At 39.1% G+C, this 22,868-nt stretch overlaps 1 protein-coding gene across 3 annotated transcripts in view; it reads left to right on the top strand.

Moving 5' to 3' along the window:
• The window catches only part of RRAS2 (RAS related 2), an 80,451-nt gene extending 58,057 nt beyond the window's left edge, over positions 1 to 22,394 (top strand). For all 3 annotated transcript variants that reach the window (XM_059708974.1, XM_059708975.1, XM_059708976.1), the window contains exons 2-6: positions 2,935 to 3,022; positions 4,895 to 4,997; positions 5,233 to 5,341; positions 18,229 to 18,347; positions 20,899 to 22,394. In XM_059708974.1, coding sequence (XP_059564957.1) covers positions 2,935 to 3,022; positions 4,895 to 4,997; positions 5,233 to 5,341; positions 18,229 to 18,347; positions 20,899 to 20,986 — 507 coding nt within the window. In that variant the 3' untranslated portion in view covers positions 20,987 to 22,394. The remainder of the gene's footprint in view (positions 1 to 2,934; positions 3,023 to 4,894; positions 4,998 to 5,232; positions 5,342 to 18,228; positions 18,348 to 20,898) is intronic.
• The last annotated feature ends 474 nt before the right edge of the window (positions 22,395 to 22,868 follow it).

The following is a 22,868-nucleotide window of genomic DNA, read 5'->3' as shown; positions in this document are numbered from 1 at the left end:
GCAAAAAAGTACACATACCTTAAATGTACAGCTTGATGAATTTTTACATATGTATATATTTGGCAGTTACAGCTCAGATCCAGAAAATATTTCCAGAATCCCAGATGGGGTGAGGGTAGCTTTTATTTTTGGTTCACAACATTTTGAATACCAAGTCCCATGGTTGGTCTGTGGTATAACTAGGATTGGAATTATTACAGTTGTTCCTGGGATTAGCAAGTCTGTAGACTTGAATAAAAACACTAGTTCATACCATCTAACCATGTGACAAAAATAATATTATGGTTAATGTTTATGAACCATCAGCATGCCTTGGCACTTTATATGCATGACTTCTTGTTACCTGTTCCACCAGGTTTTTTCGCTCTCCTATTTTATAGATGCTAAAGGTTAGAAAGGTAAAGTCATTTGCCTCCAGTCCCACAGCTAGCAAATAGAGTTAGACTTCAATCCAGGACTGCCCTTCCTCAGAGCCCGATTTCTTGTTGGTGATCAAATATCTGGTACCCAAGTTTAAACAACAAAAATGTTATGTCTTTATGGTGGGAGGTGATTATTCTGTTTGTTGCCTGCACATGATGAATGCCTGTTTTAGACATATTCTGAGCCGTGGCTTATTAGAATTATGAAAGGGAAAGAGGGTCTCTGGTTTTGTGACAGCCATGTCCAGAGTGATGTTGTTACTGAACTCAAGGGGCTCGCCACTTGGGGTGTTCTGTTCAAGAATGAGGCATAGTTGTTACAAGGTAGTTTGATTTACTTGCAGCAAGGAAAGGAAACAGGGTTTATATCCAAAGCTCTGTCTTGCCCAGATCTTGAGGCCCTAGATCTAACAGTGTTCCTTAGGATGGATCTCTATGAGACAAGAAGATACTTTTCAGTAAGGATGACTCTTTAAAGTCTACATATAATAGTAAGACGATGGGCTCTACAGACAACTTTTGAAAACAGGACACAATATAGATGAAATGTGGACCTAAATATCCAGAAACTCCAAAATTAGTTTGTCTTAAAAATTAATATGAATGGAATAAGTTCTTGCCAGTGTTAGTAAAGTGGCAAACTTTTTACAACATTAAGATTGTTTCAGGAACTAAGACATCCAAAGAAAACATGAAACTTCCATAGCCACTAAATTTATTTTAATGGCCCTCAAAGTTGCTTAAACTACAAGTCTCCTAAAAGTGGTAATGCTTTAATTTGGTTTCACAATGCAAAAAGCACCCATCTCATTGAAAGAACTCTAGCTATTATGCATGACCTGGACATTTGAAAAATATAGTTAATATTTGTCTATTCTGTTTTCAGACAAAGTGGGAACGACAGTGGGCACATTTTAGGGCATTTAGGCATAAACTGGGAAGACTCAGTGAAATTCAGGTTTGTGAGGTGAAAGCATGGCAAGAGGTGTCAGATTGCTGTGGAGAAACATGTTTCAGGAAACATCTTAAAAATATATAAACAGCGTGCTTTATCCCACTTGCTTGGCGAAAGGCTGCAGTTTTGTTTGGAGTAGTCGGTACAAAGAATATTGTTGCCAGTTGTATTTACTTTCTGAAGAGGTGTGGGTGCCAAGAAGTGAGTTCAGGATTGTTTTGATATCTGTTTATTTTTAAATGGGGAATGGGGTAGTGATGGAAATGGCTTTCTACTCCAAGCTGCTCCTGTTGGTAAATGTTTCTTTTACAGACTTTGTTTAATAAATTATGCATTTAAGTGAAACCATCAATTGGGAAGTAGGATTTTGGATGCTTAATTCTGTGATTAAAGTTAACCCTAAAATATAACTGTGGCAAGTATCCCTCAAACATAAAATAAATATGTAAAGTCATGGTAGCAGGCAGGTCATTGTTCTCACCCTTTCTACCCCGCCCTCCTCAAACCAAGGGTTTCTTCACTGTCCTGTGCAGAGTGCCTGTGTCTGCGTAGCTTTTTGGAGTTTGCATAGGTCACCATGCCCAGGGCTGTCACTTAAGAAGGCTGTGTCCCAGGAGCCAAGCAGGTCCTGCTGCCAAGAACCTTTGCCTGAACAATGGCTGAACACCTCTGGCGTTGGTTCTTAGCGGTGAACTGCCTTCCTCCGAGTCATTCCCTCAGATTTTGTAATGAGCCAGTGGGAGGGGAGTGAAGGAGATAGCAGAACAGGGTGATGTCAGTGTCCTAGTTAGTGCTCTTCTAGGGAACTAAGTCTCTCAGATTTTTGTGGTTGCTGTTGTTTCCTTGTTAAAAACCTTTTTTTAAAAAACTGAAATATAATACACAGACATTTATTTGGCTCGCTAAGACGCTTCCCTTCTGACTGCTACCTGAACTGTGCTTCCTGCTGGTGATGATTTCAGAGGATAACAGTTGGGAGACTTTGCTAACGGAAGGGGGAAATTGAAATTAAGATAACAACAAGAATACCAGTGAAAGAATAAGTTGAGATCCCCATAAATGAAAGAATCCTGAAGTCGTGTTTCTTATGATAATATTATTCAAGGCCGGTGAAAAGACTAAGAGGAGGCATGAGAAAAGAAGCGGGACATGCAGTCTTCGAGGCCTCTCTCTTTGTTGTCTCCGTTTGTTCCAACTACTTTGTTCGTAGGACTGATGCTTACGGTCGGGTTGCAAATAGACCTGAATTTTAATTTATCGTGTTTTCTTAGTTTTTCTTGATAGCTAGATTCTTAGGTGTATATATAAGTTAATTATGAGAACAACCTGCAGATGTTTTATAGTCTTCTTGCATATTTCAGATATGACGATTCAGATACTTAATTTTTTTTCTCCATTTGAAAACTGCTTCATTTAATGGGGAATTGACATAGTAGCGATAAGCCCTAATACAATGAAAATTTTTTGATTAATTCTGGATATGTGGGATTTGATAAAGTTACATCGGTACTTGTTTAGGCAAACATGAATTTTAAAACAAGGTAATTTTTCTTACAGTCCTATTTTGTGACGGATTATGATCCAACCATCGAGGATTCCTACACAAAGCAGTGCGTGATAGATGACAGAGCAGCCCGGCTAGATAGTAAGTAATCTTCCTTTATTTGATAGTTCATATATCCTATTTTTAAAAACTAAGCTCTGACGTTTTTCTAGGTTAAATATAATAGAAATATTAGATAATCTTACACATAAGCCTGTCTCTTTCTTATGTTTTAATTGATAAATCTGCACATTGGGTAATTTAAATATTCCTCAGTAAATGTAAGGTAAAACAGCACCTGGATTGATCTTGTTCTGGGGAAACTAGTCCTATAACATTATAACTTGAAGTTGTGTTTATTGGGCTATTTGGGAAAAACGTGAGGTTTTATCTCTTTCTAGTGTTAGTAAAAAAAAAATTTAGCTTCCATGGCCTAAAAAGGCTTTATTAGGCCATTGCTAGCAGAAAAAAAAAAAAAAAAAAGGCCAGTCTTGGGGCATGGAGCCTACACTACCAACAGCATGGCTGCGGGGGAGGTGGGGGAAGGGGGAAGATAGCACGCCGTCCGGAGTTTTGCAAGTGGTTAACACATTAGGTGTGGGGAGAAAGATGTAAGTCATTCTGAAAAGGATTTCCATTGCCTATAGACCAAGGGGATGGGAGAAAGTGAAGCGGGCTAGTTCTGGGATAGGCCCGAAGAGTCCAAGGAAGAGGCGTCGGCTCCCGTGGGTTAGTGGTGGACAGCAGATTCGAAAATTCATGTGTAAATAAGAAGTGGGGCCCTAACCGGTTTGGCTTAGTGGTTAGAGCGTCGGTCTGCGGACTGAAGGGTCCCAGGTTCGATTCCGGTCAAGGGCATGTACCTTGGTTGCAGGCACATCCCCAGTGGGGGGTGTGCAGGAGGCAGCTGATCGATGTTTCTAACTATCCCTCTCCTTTCCTCTCTGTAAAAAAAGAAATAAAATATATTAAAAAAAGAAGTGGGGCTCCTGGGGTTCTGTGGTGCCCCGCTATTCTCTCTTTTGGGTAATCGTGGGAATAGCCACCTGGAAATTAATCCTAAATTCCAGCAGATACACTGGAATGTGAGCAGTCTTTTGTCAGTCCTGGTCCACAGACTGACTGTCTCTCTCACTCTCTGGCAGCTATAATTGTAATTTAGAATATCCAAGGATTTTCTTTTTCTTGTACTACCTTTTGGTAAAACTTAAACTAGGTGAAGTAAATAAAGAAGAGCTTCGATATTTGTTAATTTGCTTAGAATTTATAGCACAGAGGCTTTAGCAAATTTTTTTTTTTTTTTTTTGCTTGGCTAACACTTCACCTCTCCACAAAAGAAAGCCCTGTCCCTTTGACTAGTACAGTCCTTTTTTTCACAGAGATGAAGGAAAACATTAGCACCTGCACTTGAAGTATGGTATTTGGGGTGTAAAGCAGAGTTTCCTTTTGAATTTATAGGTATCTTTTCTAGTTCTTTCCATAGAGGAGATAAACATTCAAATGAATTCAGAGGTTATCTGACTCTAACTGCCTTGATGTATTTGATATTTTTAACCTTGTAATTGGTATGCTAATATATTCTAACTACAAAATCAACCTGTGCTGATGAAGGTAATTCTGAAACCGGCTGCCATTAGAATATATATGTCTTTCATATTGAGAATAAAGTACTAAGAGGAGAAGAATTCCATTGCTTTTTTAAAATATATTTTATTGATTTTTACAGAGAAGGAAGGGAGAGGGAGAGGGATAGAGAGTTAGAAACATCGATTCAGCTGCCTTCTGCACACTCCCTACTGGGGATGTGCCTGCAACCAAGGTACATGACCTTGACCAGAATCGAGCCAAATGGTTTCTTTATCACACTAAATATGACATGCTCTGAAGGACTTACATTAATTGGACCTGCCTTTGTGGGAGGCAATTTTTACATTGAAAACATGGACACAGTTACAGTTGTTATTTTTTCTTTAGTTCTAGATACAGCAGGACAAGAAGAGTTTGGAGCTATGAGAGAACAGTATATGCGAACTGGCGAGGGTTTCCTGTTGGTCTTTTCAGTCACAGATAGAGGCAGGTTTGTACCAACATTAAAATGGAGATCTCTCTAGTCTAGACCAGCAGTTGCCAACCGGTGGTCCGCGGACCACTGATGGCCTGTGAGGTCCGAAAGGTTGGTGACCGCGGGTCTAGACCACTGTTTTATTGAATTTGGATTTTCTGGTTTTTAGAAAGAAAAAGAAATAGAGTATTAAATGGGACATGGGACATATGCTGCTCCTTGGCCAAATTAATTGTTTTTCTTTTTTTAGTTTTGAAGAGATCTATAAGTTTCAAAGACAGATTCTCAGAGTAAAGGATCGTGATGAGTTTCCAATGATTTTAATTGGTAACAAAGCAGATCTGGATCACCAGAGACAGGTGAGAAGGAATTTTGCATTTGGGAAAACAGTTGTTTCTATGTAAGTGAGTGGATGTATTTAATGCAACAATTGAAAGTGCCATGATAGGAAAACTGTGCTGTTTGACATAGCACACTGTTTATAGAAGTCACAATAGGTAAGAAATAAAAAGGTAGGAGATTTGGGGAAATTAAGTTTTCACCTTTTTTTGCGAAGAGCTTTAGTGGACTGTATAAACCTGCAAGCATTTGTACTAGCTCCAGTTCACATGTTAAATTTCTTGGGTAACATCCAAAACTCTAATTTAGTTAGACATTCTTAAAATTACCCCCAAAGGCCTAATTTATTCATTATTAGCGCTAAATTACTTCCATGTAGAGAGTGGATTTTATTTAAATGACAGGATTGCAAGAAAAGAATATTTTCAGTATTTAGTTGCAGGCTGGTTTATACTAACAATTCTTTTTTTTAAAATTTTCTTTATTGATTAAGGTATTACATATGTGTCCTTATCCCCCCATTGCCCTCATGCCCTCATCCCCATGTTGTCTGTGTCCATTGGCTAGGCTTATATGCATGCATACAAGTCCTTTGGTTGATCTCTCCTCCTTACCCCCACACTCCCATGCCTTCCCTCTGAGGTTTGATGGTCTGATCGATGCTTCCCTGTCTCTGGATCTGTTTTTGACCATCAGTTTATGTTCTTCATTATAGTCCACAAATGAGTGAGATCAGGTGATATTTATCTTTCTCAAACTGAGTTATTTCACTTAGCCTAATGCTCTCCAGATCCATCTATGCTGTTGCAAATGATAGGAGTTCCTTCCTTTTTACAGCAGCATAGTATTCCATTGTGTAGATATACCACAGTTTTTTAATCCACTCATCTGCTGATGGGTATTTAGGCTGTTTCCAAATCTTAGCTATTGTAAATGGTGCTGCTATGAACATAGGGGTGTATATATCCTCTCTGATTGGTGTTTCTAGTTTCTTGGGATATATTCCTAGCAGTGGGACCCCTGAGTCAAATGGGAGTTCCATTTTTAACTTTTTGAGGAAACTCCATACTGTCTCCCACAGTGGCTGCACCAGTCTACATTCCCAACCAGCAGTGCATGAGGGTTCCTTTTTCTCCGAATTCTTGCCAGCACTTGTCGTTTGTTGATTTGTTGATGATAGCTATTCTGACAGGTGTGAGATGGTACCTCATTGTTGTTTTGATTTGCATCTCTTGGATGTTTAGTGACTTTGAGCATGTTTTCATATGTCTCTTAGCCTTCTGTATGTCCTCTTTCAAAAAGTATCTATTTAGGTCCGTTGCCCATTTTTTTTTATTGGATTGTTTATCTTCCTTTTGTTAAGTTGTATGAGTTCCCCGTAAATGTTGGAAATTAAACCCTTATCAGAGATAACATTGGCAAATATGTTCTCCCATGCAGTGGGTGTTCTTGTTGTTTTGTTGATGGTTTCTTTTGCTGTGCAGAAGCTTTTTATTTTGATGTAGTCCCATTTGTTTATTTTCTCTTTAGTTTCCATTGCCCTAGGAGCTGTATTGGTGAAGGTATTGCTTCGGCATATGCCTGAAATTTTGCTGCCTGTGGATTCCTCTAAGATTTTTATGGTTTCCCATTTTACATTTAAGTCCTTTATCCATTTTGATTTTATTTTTGCATGTGGTGTAAGTTGGTGGTCTAGTTTCATTTTCTTGCATGTATCTGTCCAATTTTTCCAACACCATTTATTGAAGAGGCTGTCTTGACTCCATTGTATGCTCTTGCCTCCTTTGTCAAATATTGAGTATAATGGCTTGGATTGATTTCTGGGTTCTCTGTTCTGTTCCATTCGTCTATATGTCTGTTCTTGTGCTAGTACCAGGCAGTTTTGAGAATCGTGGCTTGGTAATATAGCTTGATATCTACTTTCTTATTCTTAAACTTACAACACTTTCTTCCCCTTCCTCTCAGTTTGTATGAGTGATATTTTTCTGTTTCACTGAGAAGTTTCTACATGTCGATCTCCACATGAACTAACCTCAGTGCACATGTATCCCACCAATTCTTCCTTCCCCCACTTACATGGATAAACTCTTCACCTCTGTATGACCAGCCCTTCCTGTAGCACTGGGTCCCGTTCCTTCTCACCAGCTCATGGGCACCGCCCCAGTGATTGTTTCATTTGAGTTGCTCCATTTCTCTCCTGCGTGGTCATTCCCATTAGCATACAACATGCTACAATCTTTAAAACAAAAAGGAATTATAGCAAATACTTGTTCTTAATCTGACATTTCTCTCCAAGTACTTTTTTGCTGCTCCACTCAATAGCAAAACTCCTTAAAAGCATTGTACACTTGCTCCCTCTGCTTTCTTTCCTGCCATTCTTGCTGGCGCTGACTTCTGGCATGCAGTGCCCCAGTCAAGGTCACCACTTACGCAGATGTCAGTGACATTTGACACAGTTGCTCACATTCTCCTCTTTGAAACACTGTTTACTTAGCTCTGAGACACCATTCCCTCCCCTTCTCCTCTCCTCTGCAGTGGCCTTTGTTGGCTCCTCCCCATCTTATCTTTCTAGGGTGTCTTAGGGCCCAGGGATGTACAAGGACAAACGTGCCTCCCAGCCTTGAGGGCCATACTCAACTACATTTGAAATTGAAATGTTACCTTTTTAAAGTCTCTTCAAAATTAAAGGTGATGTTCTGTAATGTCTTGACACCCTTAATTGCTCTACCAACTGAGCCCGGGGAGGCCATAGGAACTCCCCCGCCCCTTTTAGAAATGCTTACATTTTGGTCATCTCCAGGTTCTTAGTCAGTAACCAGTCAGACTTGCTCATAGTTGTTGATCTAGCTCATTCATTTTTGCCTTTGTCTTAGACACGATCCTTTGAACTTTCTCTAGCTTCTAGCCTATTTTCTCTTTGATAGCAAATGCCAGTTCCCCACGTTCTCTGAGTGTGTGCTCAGCCTTGGGCTTCCTGCCACTGGCCCCTGAGACTAAATCCATCAGGGAGGGGAGATTAGCCAGAAGCAGCTTCGCCTGCTTCCTTTGGCTTCCGTATCTCCCTAGACTTGTTCTTTCATCTATTCAAAATTTATTAAACTCTTTTTCCAGACACTGACAACAGAGCAGTAGGAAAAAACAAAATCACTGAAGTTTATAGAAAGAGATTTATAGAATTTGAATGGTTATTTAGCATTACCACATACCTGATCCCTTAGAGATGCATTGATCATTTTGTTTATCCTATCAAAGTGCAGGGAGAGCATATAGGTAACTGATTGGCTTGCTCTTGCTAAAATGTAAGAGCAGGTAAGTATGACAGCACCTTGATGCTGAAACTTAATACAGCAGTGTGTGGTCTCGGGCTGTGGACTTTACGAACCTACGATTTCAAGTTCCTGTCCTTCAGACAGCTCTGTCTAGAATGCACTGTCCTTAGCCCCCTTTTCCTCCCTGACTTGCCTTAGCTCGTCCCTTTCTTTCCCCTTCGTTAGGTGTTTAATTGCTAGTGGCCCACGTCAACTCCCAGTGAGGGGCATGCAGGAGGCTGCCGGTGGTTTCTCTCCCTCACCCTTCCTCTCTCTCTCAAAAAACAACAACAAAGGAACTCATTACACTTATAATGATAGCTACCTAAATGTGCTAACTCCTGTTTGTCAGCACCTGGGCCACAGTGTGCCCCTGCCGCCTCCTAGGAAAAAGAACTCATCCCTCTCTAACAGTAGATCAAGGGTCTTCTAGCCTTACCTGTTCGTGCCTTGACTGCATCTCAGAGGTTTGTCAGCTGTTGACTTGAAGTACGTGCACTGAGGGCCTCTCAGTTTCCACCTGTTGGTTTTGTTCATGCTTTATCCTTAGCACATAGAACAAAGATGCACTCAGTAAATATTTGCTGAATGAATGAATTGGCATCAACGAATCAAGATGTGGTATTAATGTAATGACTCTTTCCACATAATAGGTTTGAAAAACAAGTTTTGCTTCTGTAAACTTAGGTTATTCATTAACTACACACATCCCTAAATATTACAAGTGCTGTGGTCTGTTCCATTTAAACCCAGTTTGTTTTAATGAAGTTGCTCTCATCATTCTTGATTTGGTCTTCTCTCTTTGGAAATATGTAATATTACATAAGTTCATATTATTGTGGATTTCTGCTACTATACATTGTGCCTTGGAATAGTCTCCCTGGAGGTTTCTAAATGTGTAGATCAGTGAATTTGTTGCATCAGATTCACTTCAATTGTTTAAAACAAAACATTTCTAGATAGGGCTCAGACCTCCCAAATCAGAATATCCAGGGGATAAGGCTGAGTATTTGGCATCTTTATAAAACTCTCTGAGGAACCTCTAAGAAAGCCTTGTTTGTGAGCCTTCAAGCTTCTGTCAATTTCTGGCTTCACAGTGCTGTGGCTTTGCTTTGTTCCACGTGATGTTCATTTTCTTTGTGTTGGTGGTAGCAATGCTATTCCCACTCAGTTAAAATTAGGCTACATCAGTGAGCTCGACAGCAACTTTATATGTGGTTAGAGAGTTCTTGAGCAGAAATATGGTTGTACAAACTTTGCTGACCGTAATTCCTGGAAGACAGTGGTGTGAGACCATGCTTTAAAAATAAATAAATTAAGCACATACACAGTCTTAGCAGTGGGATTGTTTTATCATCTAGACCATTAATTTGTTAATTTTCTTACTGTCTATAAAGACTGGTCATTTGCTGTTCCCCACTAGCTGAATTACATTATGCAGGCGGGATAAGGCAAACTACCTTTTTGAAAAATAATTGAGCGGAAAGACAAATAGAAAATTCTTAAGGACACATATTTTCCTTCCCCAGTCAAATTTCTATTAATAAAGTAAGTTGTTGAGATGAACTTGTCTCAAATATTTATTTTTATTTTTCTCCCTATATCATCTTTTATTTCAAGGTGAACTTACTTGATTGGTCATATTCACTAACATATGTTTATTTAGTTAACTACTTTGCACTCTTCTAGGCTCTTGATTTACAAAGACAAGTATTCCTTATTCCCTAGCTACAAAGAACACAATGTCAGGAGATGAGATAATAGCAGAAGAACGAGAAACCTAAACCAAAAATTACAGTGTAGTGTAGTGTGTTAACACTTAGCACAGCCTCGGCAGGGTGTGACGGGAGTCCTGGCAGGTTCTTCTAAAACAACATCAGCACTAAGGAGAAATTGCTGATTGCTTCAGTCTTAAAGTATTAGTAAGAAACAAATGAAGAGTATGGAGTTGGGAGGTCTCTTCCAGAGAGAAGGAACAGAATTTGTGACAACATGGGGGTACTTTTAAAGGAAGGAATTTACCATGTCAATTTTTTTTTTAAAGGACATTTAAAAAAAATATTCTTTTTTTTAAAAATATATTTTATTGATTTTTTACAGAGAGGAAGGGAGAGAGATAGAGAGTTAGAAACATCGATGAGAGAGAAACATCGATCAGCTGCCTCCTGCACATCTCCTACAGGGGATGTTTCCGCAACCCAGGTACATGCCCTTGACCGGAATCGAACCTGGGACCTTTCAGTCCGCAAGCCGACGCTCTATCCACTGAGCCAAACTGGTTTCGGCTAAAAAAAAAAAAAAATATTCTTTCTAAATTTTTGGCTTCATGAAACTTTCTTACTTGGTTTCCTTACTTGTTAATTGATTGCTTGATTTGATTGGTTTATATTTCAAAACCATAGGTCTTATGGTACATAGGCTATTTTGAAGAGAGGAAGGGTAAATTTAAAAATTACATAAACTTGAAACCTGCCTGCCACCCTTTTGGAACACAACAGGGTATAAAGTGTTATGAAGTACTTGTTAAATGTATATGCATTAATGTAATAATAACCTAATGGTATTTCATTGAGGTTGCTGAATTTTGGGAATGGAATTTATTAAATTGGGAGAACAAACTACCTGAAAAGATTAGAGAGAACAATGCCTTGAGCTCAGATAGCATCAGAAATAATTCTGATTGGTCTGAGTGGAAAACCTCATAATTCTTGGAGTATTGAATGGTGTTTCATTTCACTAGTGGGGGAGAATTAGCCCTAGACTAAATGCTGTTCTGGCACTGTATAACAAAAAGGATCAAACTTCCCAAATAACTGAATCTCAAAAGAAGGCTCAAAACATATATAGGAATACAAACTATCCAGAACTTAGTAGGTCAAAGTCCAGTACCCAACCATTCACTCAAAAATTACTAGGCATGTAAAGAAGCAGGAAAATATGACTCATAATAGGAAAAAAAATAGTGAATAGAAACAGACCCAGAAATGACAGTTAACATAATTAGTGAACTCAGACATTAAAACATATTCCTATATTAAAGAAGCTAGAGAAAAGACTGAATATGTTAACTATAGATATGAAGATGTATAAAGATCAAAATAGAACTTCCAGAAATTAGATCTACAGTGTCTGAGATTAACAGCAAAATAAAGGATGACAAATTTCTAAATTTGATGAAAACCATAAACTTGTATATCTAAGAAGCTCAGCAAACCGTGAGCACAAGAAGTATGAAGAAAATGACAATAAGGCATATTATCATGAAATTGTTTAAAACTCGTGATAGAGAATTTGAAAAATGACAAGAGGAGTGAAGATAAAGATGCGACCAGTCATCATAGTTTCTCATGGGAAACAATGCAAACCAAACTGGAGTGACCCAACATCTTTGAAGTACTGAAAGAAAAAACTGGCCCTGACTGGTTTGGCTCAGTGGATAGAGTGTTGGCCTATGGACTGAGGGGTCCCAGGTTCGATTCCAGTCAAGGGCATGTACCTTGGTTGTGGGCACATTCCCAGTAGGGGGTGTGCAGGAGGCAGCTGATCGATGTTTCTCTCTCATCGATGTTTCTAACTCTCTATCCCTCTCCCTTCCTTGTCTGTAAAAAATCAATAAAATATATTTTAAAAAAACAAAAACAAAACAAAACTGTTGCCTAGAATTCAATACCCACTAAACATTCATTTAAAAAATGAAGGTGAAAAAAAGACTTTTCCCAGGTATACAAAAAGTGAAAGAATTCAATACCAGCAGACCTGCATTATAAGAAAAATAAAAGAAGAGAAATTATACCAAATGGAAATCTGGATCTATACAAAGAAATGAAGAGCACCAAAAATGTTAATTATGTGGGCAAATGTAAATTACTTTTGTTATTTAAATCTCTAAAACAATTTAATGTTCAAAGCAAGAATAACAATGTATTGTGAGGTAAAAGGTAATAAAAAAAGGCAGAAGGAAGAAACTTATTTTGTAATAAGGTTCTTAAACTAACATGAAGTGGTACAATGTAATTTGAATTAGTGTGATGAGTGAAAATGTGTATTATAAACTCTAAAGCAATCATTAAAATAACATAATAAGTATGCAGTTCATTAATCAACATAGGAAATAATATGGAATCATTAAAAAACACAGTTAATCCACAACAAGGCAGAAAAAGGAAAAGTAGGACAAAGAACAAATAGGATGGACAGGAAACAAATTTCAGGGTGGCTCAACTATATCAACATTAAATGTAAATAGTGTGAACACCTCAACTGAAAGGCAGATATTGTCAGATTGGATAAACAAAGCAAGACCCTACCAGAAATCTACTTTAAATGTGAAGACACAAATAGGTTAAAAATAAAAGCTTGGGCTAAAATATACCATGGTAACACTAATGAAAAAACAGTTGGTCCTGGTCAGTGTGGCTCAGTTGGTTGAGCATCGTCCTGTGCACCAAAAAGTCACCAGTTCAATTCCTGGTCAGGGCATATGTATGAGTTGCAGGTTTGTTCCCTGGTTGGTTGGGGTGCGTGCAGGAAGTAGCTGATCGATGTTTCTCTCTCATATTGATGTTTCTCTCTCTCTCTCTCTCTCTCTCTCTCTCTCTCTCTCTCTCTCTCTCTCTCTCCCCCCCCCCCCTTCTCTCTAAAAAAATCAATAAAAACATTAAAAAAACCACACACAGTTGAAATGGCTCTATACATATCAAAGTAGATTTCAGCAAATAATATTACCAGGAATAAAGAGGATTGTGTCATAATGATAAAGAGGTTAATTCATCAAGAGAACATAACAATCCTAAATATTCATGCACCTGATAGCAGCTTCAAAATTCTTGAAGCAAAAATTGAAAGAACTACAAAGAGAAATGGACATATTTATACTAAGAGTCAGAAATTTCAGCTCCCCTCTCTCAATAGTTGACCGACCAAGCAGAAAGAAAATCAATAGTGAGATATATAGGTGGCTTGAACAACACTATCAAACAACTTATCCTTAATGACATTTAATGAACGCTTCACCTAACAAGAGCAGAATGCACATCTTTTGAAATAAGAGTGGATCACAGAACAAATCTCAATAAATTTAAAGGGATTCTAATGAGACAGCATATATTTTGTTTTAATTCCATAGTGGAATTAAATTGGAAATCAATAAAAAAGAAATCTAGGTAATCTCCAAACATGGGGAAACTACATACTTCTAATCCTTGATAAAAAAAAAACAACAACAATAAAAAACAAAAAACACCCAAAGGGAAATTACAAAGCACTATAAACTGAACAAAAATTAAAACAACATATCAAAATTTGTGGGAGCTACTGAAGAAGTATTTAAAGAAGTTTATAGGACTAAATTCTTTTATTAGGAAAGAAAGGTCTCAATGCAATGACTTCCACCTTAAAAACTAAAAGAAAAAGAGTAAGTTAAAGCCATACTAATCAGAAGAATGGAAAGCAATGAAATGGAAAATAGAAAACACAGGGGGAAAAAAACCCAACTTATTTTTAGGTCAGTGACAAATCTGGCTAGAATGGTAAAAAGGAGAGAAGACACAATTACCAACATCAGTAATGGGAAAGATACCATCACTTCAGATCTTATAAATATATAAATATTTAAGAAATAATGAAGAAATACTATAAACAACTTTATACTAATAAACTAATAACTTTACACATGTTAGATGAAATAGACATATTCCTTGGAAGGTGCGAATTACCAAAGCTCACTCAACCTGAACAGTACTGTATCGATAAAATAAATTTAATTTGTTGTAAGAACCTTCCCTTAAACAAAACCACAAACCTAGATGGGCTCTTTAGTGAATTATGTAGAAACAATTTTGCTGAAACTTCCAGAAAATTGAAGAAGAGGGAATTCTGTACCACTCATCACATGAAGCAGCATTGTTCTGATACTAAAACCAGACAAAGGTGTAAGAAAACTACAACCCAACCTCTCTCATGAACAGAGATGTAAAACGGAGATTTTTAACAAAGAGAATTCAACAATATGTGGAAAGGGCAGTGCATCATCCCTTAAGTGGGGAATGCAGTATTGGTTTAACATGTGGAAATGAATTAATAAAATTCACCATATCAACAAACTAAAAAGGAAAAAATCATATGATCTTAATAGACACAGAAAAAAAACATTTGACAAAATCCAACATCCATTCCTGATGAAAACACTTTGCAAATGGAATAGTGAGGACCTTGGTTAGCCTGATGACGAAGGACAACTCATGTCAATTAGCATAAAGTGTTTGACAGTGTGGTTCAGGCCATCTATGCCACTACTGATTTTCTTTCTTCTTGCTCAATTATTGAGAGAGGGATGCTGAAATTTCTGCTGTTATAGATACATAGAACCCTACCTGCAACACGTAATGGTGAAAGACCAAATGCTTTGTCACTACGATCAAAAACAAGTCAAAAGTACCCCCCACACCACTGATGTCATTGTCCGGGCGGTTCTAGGCAGTGAGCTAAGGCAAGAAAAAAGAAAAGGCATCCACGTCAGAAAGGAAGCAATAAAACTTTTTATTAGCTAATGACATAAGCTGTTTATGTAGAAAGGCTATTACCAAAGATCACCTAGATAAATGAGTTTAGCGTGTTTCCAGGGTGTAACACAAATACATAGAAGTTATGATCTTATTTTTGTAGAGAAAAAGGTATATCATTGAAAAACCAGAAGAATGTGCTTCTCTATAGGTGACAGGCTCCTAATTTTCCTTTTCTGTTTTCCCATACCTTTTTTCTAACTTTTCTGCAAGTGTTTACTTTTGTGATAATGACAGCAATGAAGTCTTTTTTCAAATACATACCTTTTCAGTCCCACTACATAAATGTAAATGTAATGTGGTTTATTAATTTTAGGCAGATATCACTATTCTGACCTTTCACATTTTTTTTTTAATTAAATCTTTATTGTTCAGATTATTACATTTGTTCCCTTTTTTTTTTCCCCCCATAACTCCCCTCCTCCCAGTTCCCGCCCCACCCTCCGCCCTCACTCCCCACCCACTGTCCTCATCCATAGGTGCACGATTTTTGTCCAGTCTCTTCCCACATCTCCCACACCCCTTTCCCCCCCAAGAATAGTCAGTCCATTCCCTTTCTATGTCCCTGATTCTATTATAATCAACAGTTCATTCTGTTCATCAGATTATTTATTCACTTGATTCTTAGATTCACTTGTTGATAGATGCATATTTGTTGTTCATAATTTGTATCTTTACCTTTTTCTTCCTCTTCCTCTTCTTAAAGGATACCTTTCAGCATTTCATATAATCCTGGTTTGGTGGTGATGAACTCCTTTAGCTTTTCCTTATCTGTGAAGCTCTTTATCTGACCTTCAATTCTGAATGATAGCTTTGCTGGATAAAGTAATCTTGGTTGTAGGTTCTTGGTATTCATCACTTTGAATATTTCTTGCCACTCCCTTCTGGCCTGCAAAGTTTCTGTTGAGAAATCAGCTGACAGTCGTATGGGTATTCCCTTGTAGGTAACTGAGTTTCTTTCTCTTGCTGTTTTTAAGATTCTCTCTTTATCTTTTGCTCTTGGCATTTTAATTATGATGTGTCTTGCTGTGGTCCTCTTTGGATTCCTTTTGTTTGGGGTTCTCCGCGCTTCTTGGACCTGTAAGTCCATTTCTTTCACCAGGTGGGGGAAGTTTTCTGTCATTATTTCTTCAAATAGGTTTTCAATATCTTGCTCTCTCTCATCTTCTGGCACCCCTATAATTCTGATGTTGGTACGCTTGAAGCTGTCCCAGAGGCTCCTTACACTATCCTCGCATTTTTGGATTCTTTTTTCATTTTGCTTTTCCGGTTGGATGTTTTTTGCTTCCTCGCATTTCAAATCATTGACTTGATTCTTGCGCTCCTCTGGTCTGCTGTCGGGCGTCTGTATAATATTCGTTATTTCAGTCCGTGTGTGCTTAATTTCTAGTTGGTTCCCCAATATAAGATCGAGGGTCTTATTAGTTTTCGTGTAGATCTCATTAAGTTTATCGGCAGCTTCTAAACAGTTCTTGAGAGACCTTAAAAGTGTGGTTCTGAACTCTATTTCTTCCATTGACAATTTTGTCCTGTTTCTTTGTCTCCGCATTTTGTTATGCTTCCTTGGTGCACCCCCTAGTGGTCTTTGTTCGCAGTCTTATAGATAAATCTTGATTGTTGTAGCTAATTCCAGGGAGGGTTTGACCTCCAGGCCAAGTGGCTATGAGAATCAGCTGTGTCAGCAGTGAGAGAACTTCTGTCCTCTAGGGAGGTGCTAATCTAGCCTTTGCCTGAGGCTATCCGGCAAATGCCTCTGTGCAGGGCTTGGGCAGGGCGGGTCGCACAGGATCAACAGGGTGGGCCAGAGAGAGCAGTTATGGCGGCTCTCAGTCCTGTCCCCAGGGGCTCTGCCTCTCTGAGTCCCAGCACCCGCTGCAAAGCTCGGAGAGAAAGCTGCACTCGCTCTGACCGAAGCCAGACAGTCCCGCTTCTCCCGTTTGAGTCTGGGTCCCTAAAGACTCGCCCGGATCTGGAGCTCAGAGTCTGCGACTCCCTCCCGATTGAAAACGCCAACCGCGCCCTCCGCCGCCAGCCCGCTCCGCGCACTCCGCACCTCAGAATTTGACTTCAGCACTGCGCCTCCTCTGAGTGTCCGTATGCGTTTCTCTTTCCTCCTAGTTGTAGGACTTCCACTCAGCCAGCGTTCCTGTGGTTCTGGGTGATATCCGTTCTGTGTTTTAGTTTCACTTTTGAAGTAGTTGTTCAAAGCAGCAAACTCCGGCGTTAACCTATGCCGCCATCTTGGTTCTCTCCTGACCTTTCACATTTAAAATATATAAGATATCTAACTTAGTTCAGTTAATGTGTTCTTATTCCGGCCTACCATTTTCTGTCATCAGCTCTGGTACCCTTCCCTACCTGCCTTCCTTTGCCTCCCAATGTAAGAAAGGCATTGTAAAGGCTCGTGGTCCTCTTCATTGTTCATTTCCCCCACATATTTGTGGAGCATCTCCTATGTACCGGGTACTGGGAAGTGCAGAAGTGAAAAAAACCCCAAGCCTCCTGAGGCTCGTCCTTCTCCCCATCTCTCACCTCTTGTCATTTTCTTTCTTGGTTTGCTGTACCCAGCCATTCTAGGCTTCTTTCAGTTCCTGGAACTTGGAAAGCACATTCCCCACTGTGGCCCTTGCTCGCCATGCTATTTCCTTTGTCAGGGATACCTCCTCACCCCACCTCCAGCTAGCTCCATATTCTTTTTTTAGTTCTTAGTTTAAATATCACTTCCTCAGGGAAGCTTTCCCTGACCTGCCGGACAGGGTTACAGATTCTCATAGCATCTTGACCTTTACCTTCCCAGATTTATCACTGTTGCGTTTAATACTTTCTGAGTAACCTCTAGACTGAAGTCGTGCTCCTGTCACAGGTGTGTGATCCTGAGTTCGGCGGCGCTGGGCTTCAGTGTGTGCTGAACTGTTAAGTCCTTTTGTGAGAGACCAGCTTGTCCTCTGGGTGGATTAACAATGCAACCGTGGCTGAGGGTTAGATGGAGCAGATCTCACTGTTAATACAGTACCTCACACACAACTCTTGGAATTTCAGGTAACACAGGAAGAAGGACAGCAGTTAGCACGACAACTGAAGGTGACTTATATGGAGGCATCTGCAAAGATTAGGATGAATGTAGATCAAGCTTTCCATGAACTTGTCCGGGTTATAAGGTAAGCAAAATGCATTCTAGAAATTTGTTTTAATTTATTGGATTTGACAGGTAATCACACTGTGCTTTTCAAAACCATTAACAGGGGGACCATTAAATGTTTTTCAGTAAGAAAGGAAATTGTATGTGGAAATGATTCTGATTTGGGGATTAATACATGTGTTAAAATGTTTAATTAAGTACATTTTATATTCTAGGTACCTCCTACATATAAACCCTACTTTAATTAAATTGAAGTGGAGAGTCCACATACGAGTTTTGAAAAGAATCTTTGCAATTTCCAAAGGTGGTGGTGTGAGGATAGCAGTGACGGCAGCTGATGTTTAAGGGTAGTTTCTGGCAGATGCTGGGCTAAGTGCTTTACGTGAATTATTACATTTAATCCTCACCACAACCCAGTAAGTCAAATACTTTCATTTATCCCCACTTTCCGATGGGGAGACAGGTACAGAGAAGTTAACTAACTTGTCCAAAGCTTGGGCATATTAAATGGAAGAACTGGGACTTGAATCCAGAGTTCTGAGTCCAGACTTTGCTTTTAGCTTTGCTTCTTACCCAGCTCCTCCCAGCGAAGTGTAATCGAGTGGTAGATACTGAGCGTCCCCATGGGTCATGGAGTGTAATCTAGACTACAAAGAGTCTTTCTGTTAGCTGGCCTGGGAGGCCCCTGTGGTTCAGAAAGTGTTAATGGGTTCCAGGAAGCTTGAGGCAATGGGTGAAGTCCACTGGAGTTTCTGTATGTTTGTGAGAAGAGATTAGGGTGCTTTCTTGAACAGGTTTGATTTGGTTATTTTGAATCTATGCCTAGCCCCTAGCATACCCCCTGCTCTCTAGATCTACTGGGTTCTCTGCTAGTTAGATAGTTTGACAGGTCTGTGGAGTAGGCTCATGCTAATTGTGTATCTACTAGTAAGCTGACTTGACCTCTGAACTTCTTATAATTTTTAGCCCTTGACTGAGCGTTCTCTGTGGAGGGCGGTTGGTGAGGTAAAGATTATATATTTTTTACTAGTTTGCTAAAAATCTGAGGCCTGTTACTTTTTAATGAATACAGAGTCTAGACTTGCGAGAGGAAAGAGTTTTGGAGATGGATGGTGGTGATAGTTATATAACATGAATATTTTTAAATGCCACTGAACTGGACACTTAAAAATGGATAAGATGGTAAATTTTATGTCATGTGTATTGTAACATACACAGAGATGAACTAGTCCTTCTTAAAATAATTTTTACTGCCTTTTTGAAATATTTTGTCGTTGGATTTGATCCTCAGAATCTGTTTATGTCCATCCATCCCTCAGGAGTGAGGAGAAGGTAGGGCAGGCTTTCTAATGGTAGGTACTGTTAGGCGTATAAACACTACACCGGCCTAACTGGTTTTGCTCAATGGTTAGAGTGTCAGCCCTTGGACAGAAAGGTCTTGGGTTCAATTCTGGTTAAGGGCACATACCTCAGTTGCAGGCTCAATCCCTGGCCCTAGTTGGGGTGCGTGCAGGAGGCAGCCAATCGATGTATCCACATTGATGTTTCTCTCTCTGTCTCTTCCCCACCCTTCCACTCTTTAAATATCAATGAACAAATATCCTTGGGTGAGGAGTAAAACAATAGGTAAACATAACACCATCTTCTTAAATCCTCATAGCAACTGTAAAAGGTGGGTTTTTATTATTCCCTTCTAAAACATGGAGGTTCAGAGAGGTCAACTAACTTGTTTAGTACTGACTTGTAGCTAGTAAGTGGTAGGATATGGATAAGAGCATGGATAGCCCTAGCTGGTTTGCTCGGTGGATAGAGCATCGGCCTGCGGACTGAATGAAAGGTCCCAGGTTAGATTCCAGTCAAGGGCACATGCCTGAGTTGCAGGCTTGATCCCCAGTAGGGGACGTCCAGGAGGCAGCTGATCAGTGATTCTCATCATTGATGTTTCTATCTCTCTCTCCCTCTCCCTTCCTCTCTGAAATCAATTAAAAAAAAAAAGAACATGGATCAGTACCTCATAAGGGTAATTTAATATTGTGCTGTAGGGATGCATGCTTATTTTTAAGTATACCTTAGAGTCATAGAACTTTAAATTGAGAAGAGAATTTAGAGACGCTTCAGCATCTCACCCATTAATGAAGAAGCTTGGACAGCCTGTTATGCTGGTGCTAAAGCATTTGTGGGCACTCCAATCCCCAAGTTTTGCATTGATTCCCTAGGTCAGTGGTTGGCAAACTGCGGCGTGCGAACCACATGTGGCTCTTTGGCCCCTTGAGTGTGGCTTGTCCACAAAATGCCAACTTCTGCGCATGGGCCACGAAGTTTCAATTGCACTGTACGTGCGCACCCGCACGTGATATTTTGTGGAAGAGCCACACTCAAGGGACCAAAGAGCTGCATGTGGCTCGCGAGCCGCAGTTTGCCGACCACTGCCCTAGGTTAAATTTAGCATTGAAAAGCATATGCACATACACTGGACTTATCCAAAAATAACTTGCATTTGTAATAATATATTACCAAGAAGGCATATGTAGATTTTTGTAGATTTATATGTAGATTTTTCTGTCTTACAGGAAATTTCAGGAGCAGGAATGTCCTCCTTCACCAGAACCAACCCGGAAAGAAAAAGACAAGAAAGGCTGCCATTGTGTCATTTTCTAAGAATCCCTTGAGTTATAGCTACCAACTGCCAGGAAAGCCCTCACCTTCTCTCCGTAGGGTGACGTCACGGTGGTACCTTTCTAGCCTTAGGCAAGTGATCACGGTGGTGGCCTCTGACCAAGAAGTTGGCTGACCCTTTCTGTGAGGCTGACCCCATCGTCGCTTCAAGACAGATGGAAAGGAAACACTAAGGCTGCTTCAAAAGTTGTCTGATTATTTCAAAAGAGATAACTGTGTAAACAGACACATTCTTTTTTAAGGGCTTACATTTTACTAGGGATGAATCAGATTTGGAACCGAAGCTGTTTGCCAAGCTGAAATCATAGGTTTTGAAATAACTTTTAACTTCTGGAATCATATTGCCTACTGTTAACCTAAATAGAAACATAGGGAGTTTTTTTTTAAATGTGAATTTTTGCCTATCTCAAACTTTTTATGTCACCTTTAGTTACCTTAAATACACTGAATTGAATCCTCAAAAGTGAGACATCTCAGACCTTTACCGATGTTACAGCCTTTGTTTTCCAGTGGCCAAAATACCAAAATGCCTATTGTATTTATAAATTAAAAACTGCTTTAAAAGCCTTTATATTACTCCTGTTCTTAAAGGTGATAATATTCTGTGTGGCCAAATATTTGAACTCATTCTGGACTTAGGCATTTCAATGGTCTTGGTTTCCTAATTTCACTCTTTTCACAACCATGTTCAGAGTAAGAATAAAGAATTTATGTCTGTCTTCCTTTGTAAGTGTTTCTGGATAAGGGGGTTCAAAAAAAACTAAAACTGTTTTTGTTTGTAATATAAAATATGGAATTGATCTTTCCAGGGTCAGAGATGATTAATGTTTTTGCTATATACTTTTATACATTATTTTCTTATCAAACTAGTTAACAAGTATTTTTATATGTTTGTAAGCAACTATGCTTTCACAGCATACCTTGTGCATATGTAAAGATAAGTATTTAATTCTCACTGTTCACTTTTAACTGACAAAGAAAAAAAAAGTGACAACTACAGGAACTGTGGTGGAACTTGACCTGCTCTTCCGGTCCTGGTTGTGGCAATCTTTGGCCAGTCACGTAGCTACCCGAGAAACCCGCCCAGCAGAGTACAACAAGAGGAGGATCTGAAATCGCCCTCAATGTCCCGCTAGATATTGACCGTGTATCCGGTAGTACCTGTAAACCTTTAAATTGACAATTACCGTAACGTGGATGGCTCCTGACTTTGTTTTTAATTCTGTGGATTGTGTTTAAACAATTCAAAAGTCTGTTCCTGATTTTGAGATACTAAGTGATATTGCACAGTTGTCACTTTATTGAATGTGTACAACAGTCCCAGAAGGTTTATAATTCGTGCCCTTGTATAGATTCAGGTGCTGGAATTAAAATTGATCTGTTATCACAAGATGTGGCTTAATGACTTGTTATTTCGGTGGTTTCTTGAAAGAGTGAACGAGGAAATTTACTTGAGTAGCTCGAAGCCTTTTCCTTTGCCTTTAGGGTTTGAATCTAAAAGTCAATATTAGTCATTTAGTAGGTGAACTTGAAGTGAAATGGCTTGTTCTGAGGGTTTCTTGAGTAGTTCCTTAAGTCAGTGTTTTTCAAACTTTTTCTGTGACGTGCCCCTGACAGGGACATCAACTGTATGGAAGAGAGGAATACATCTGAGGATGAAGCTTCAAACACTGAAGCGAAAGCATATGCATTTATTTGAATGTTAATTAAAATTATTACCCAGTAAGATACCACATTTACTCTTGTCAGCACTTTCAGTTGGGAAAGTTTTTTATTTATCATGGGCAACTTCAGATAGCAAGAGACTGTCTATGTAATATGCAGACTTAATGGGAATCCTTGCATTTTATTCTGAATAGATGAT

This window comes from Myotis daubentonii, chromosome 9 (assembly GCF_963259705.1).
Source record: "Myotis daubentonii chromosome 9, mMyoDau2.1, whole genome shotgun sequence".
Classification (NCBI taxonomy): domain Eukaryota; kingdom Metazoa; phylum Chordata; class Mammalia; order Chiroptera; family Vespertilionidae; genus Myotis; species Myotis daubentonii.
Note: the sequence above shows the minus strand (reverse complement) of the source record. Positions and strands in the feature narration are given on the sequence as shown.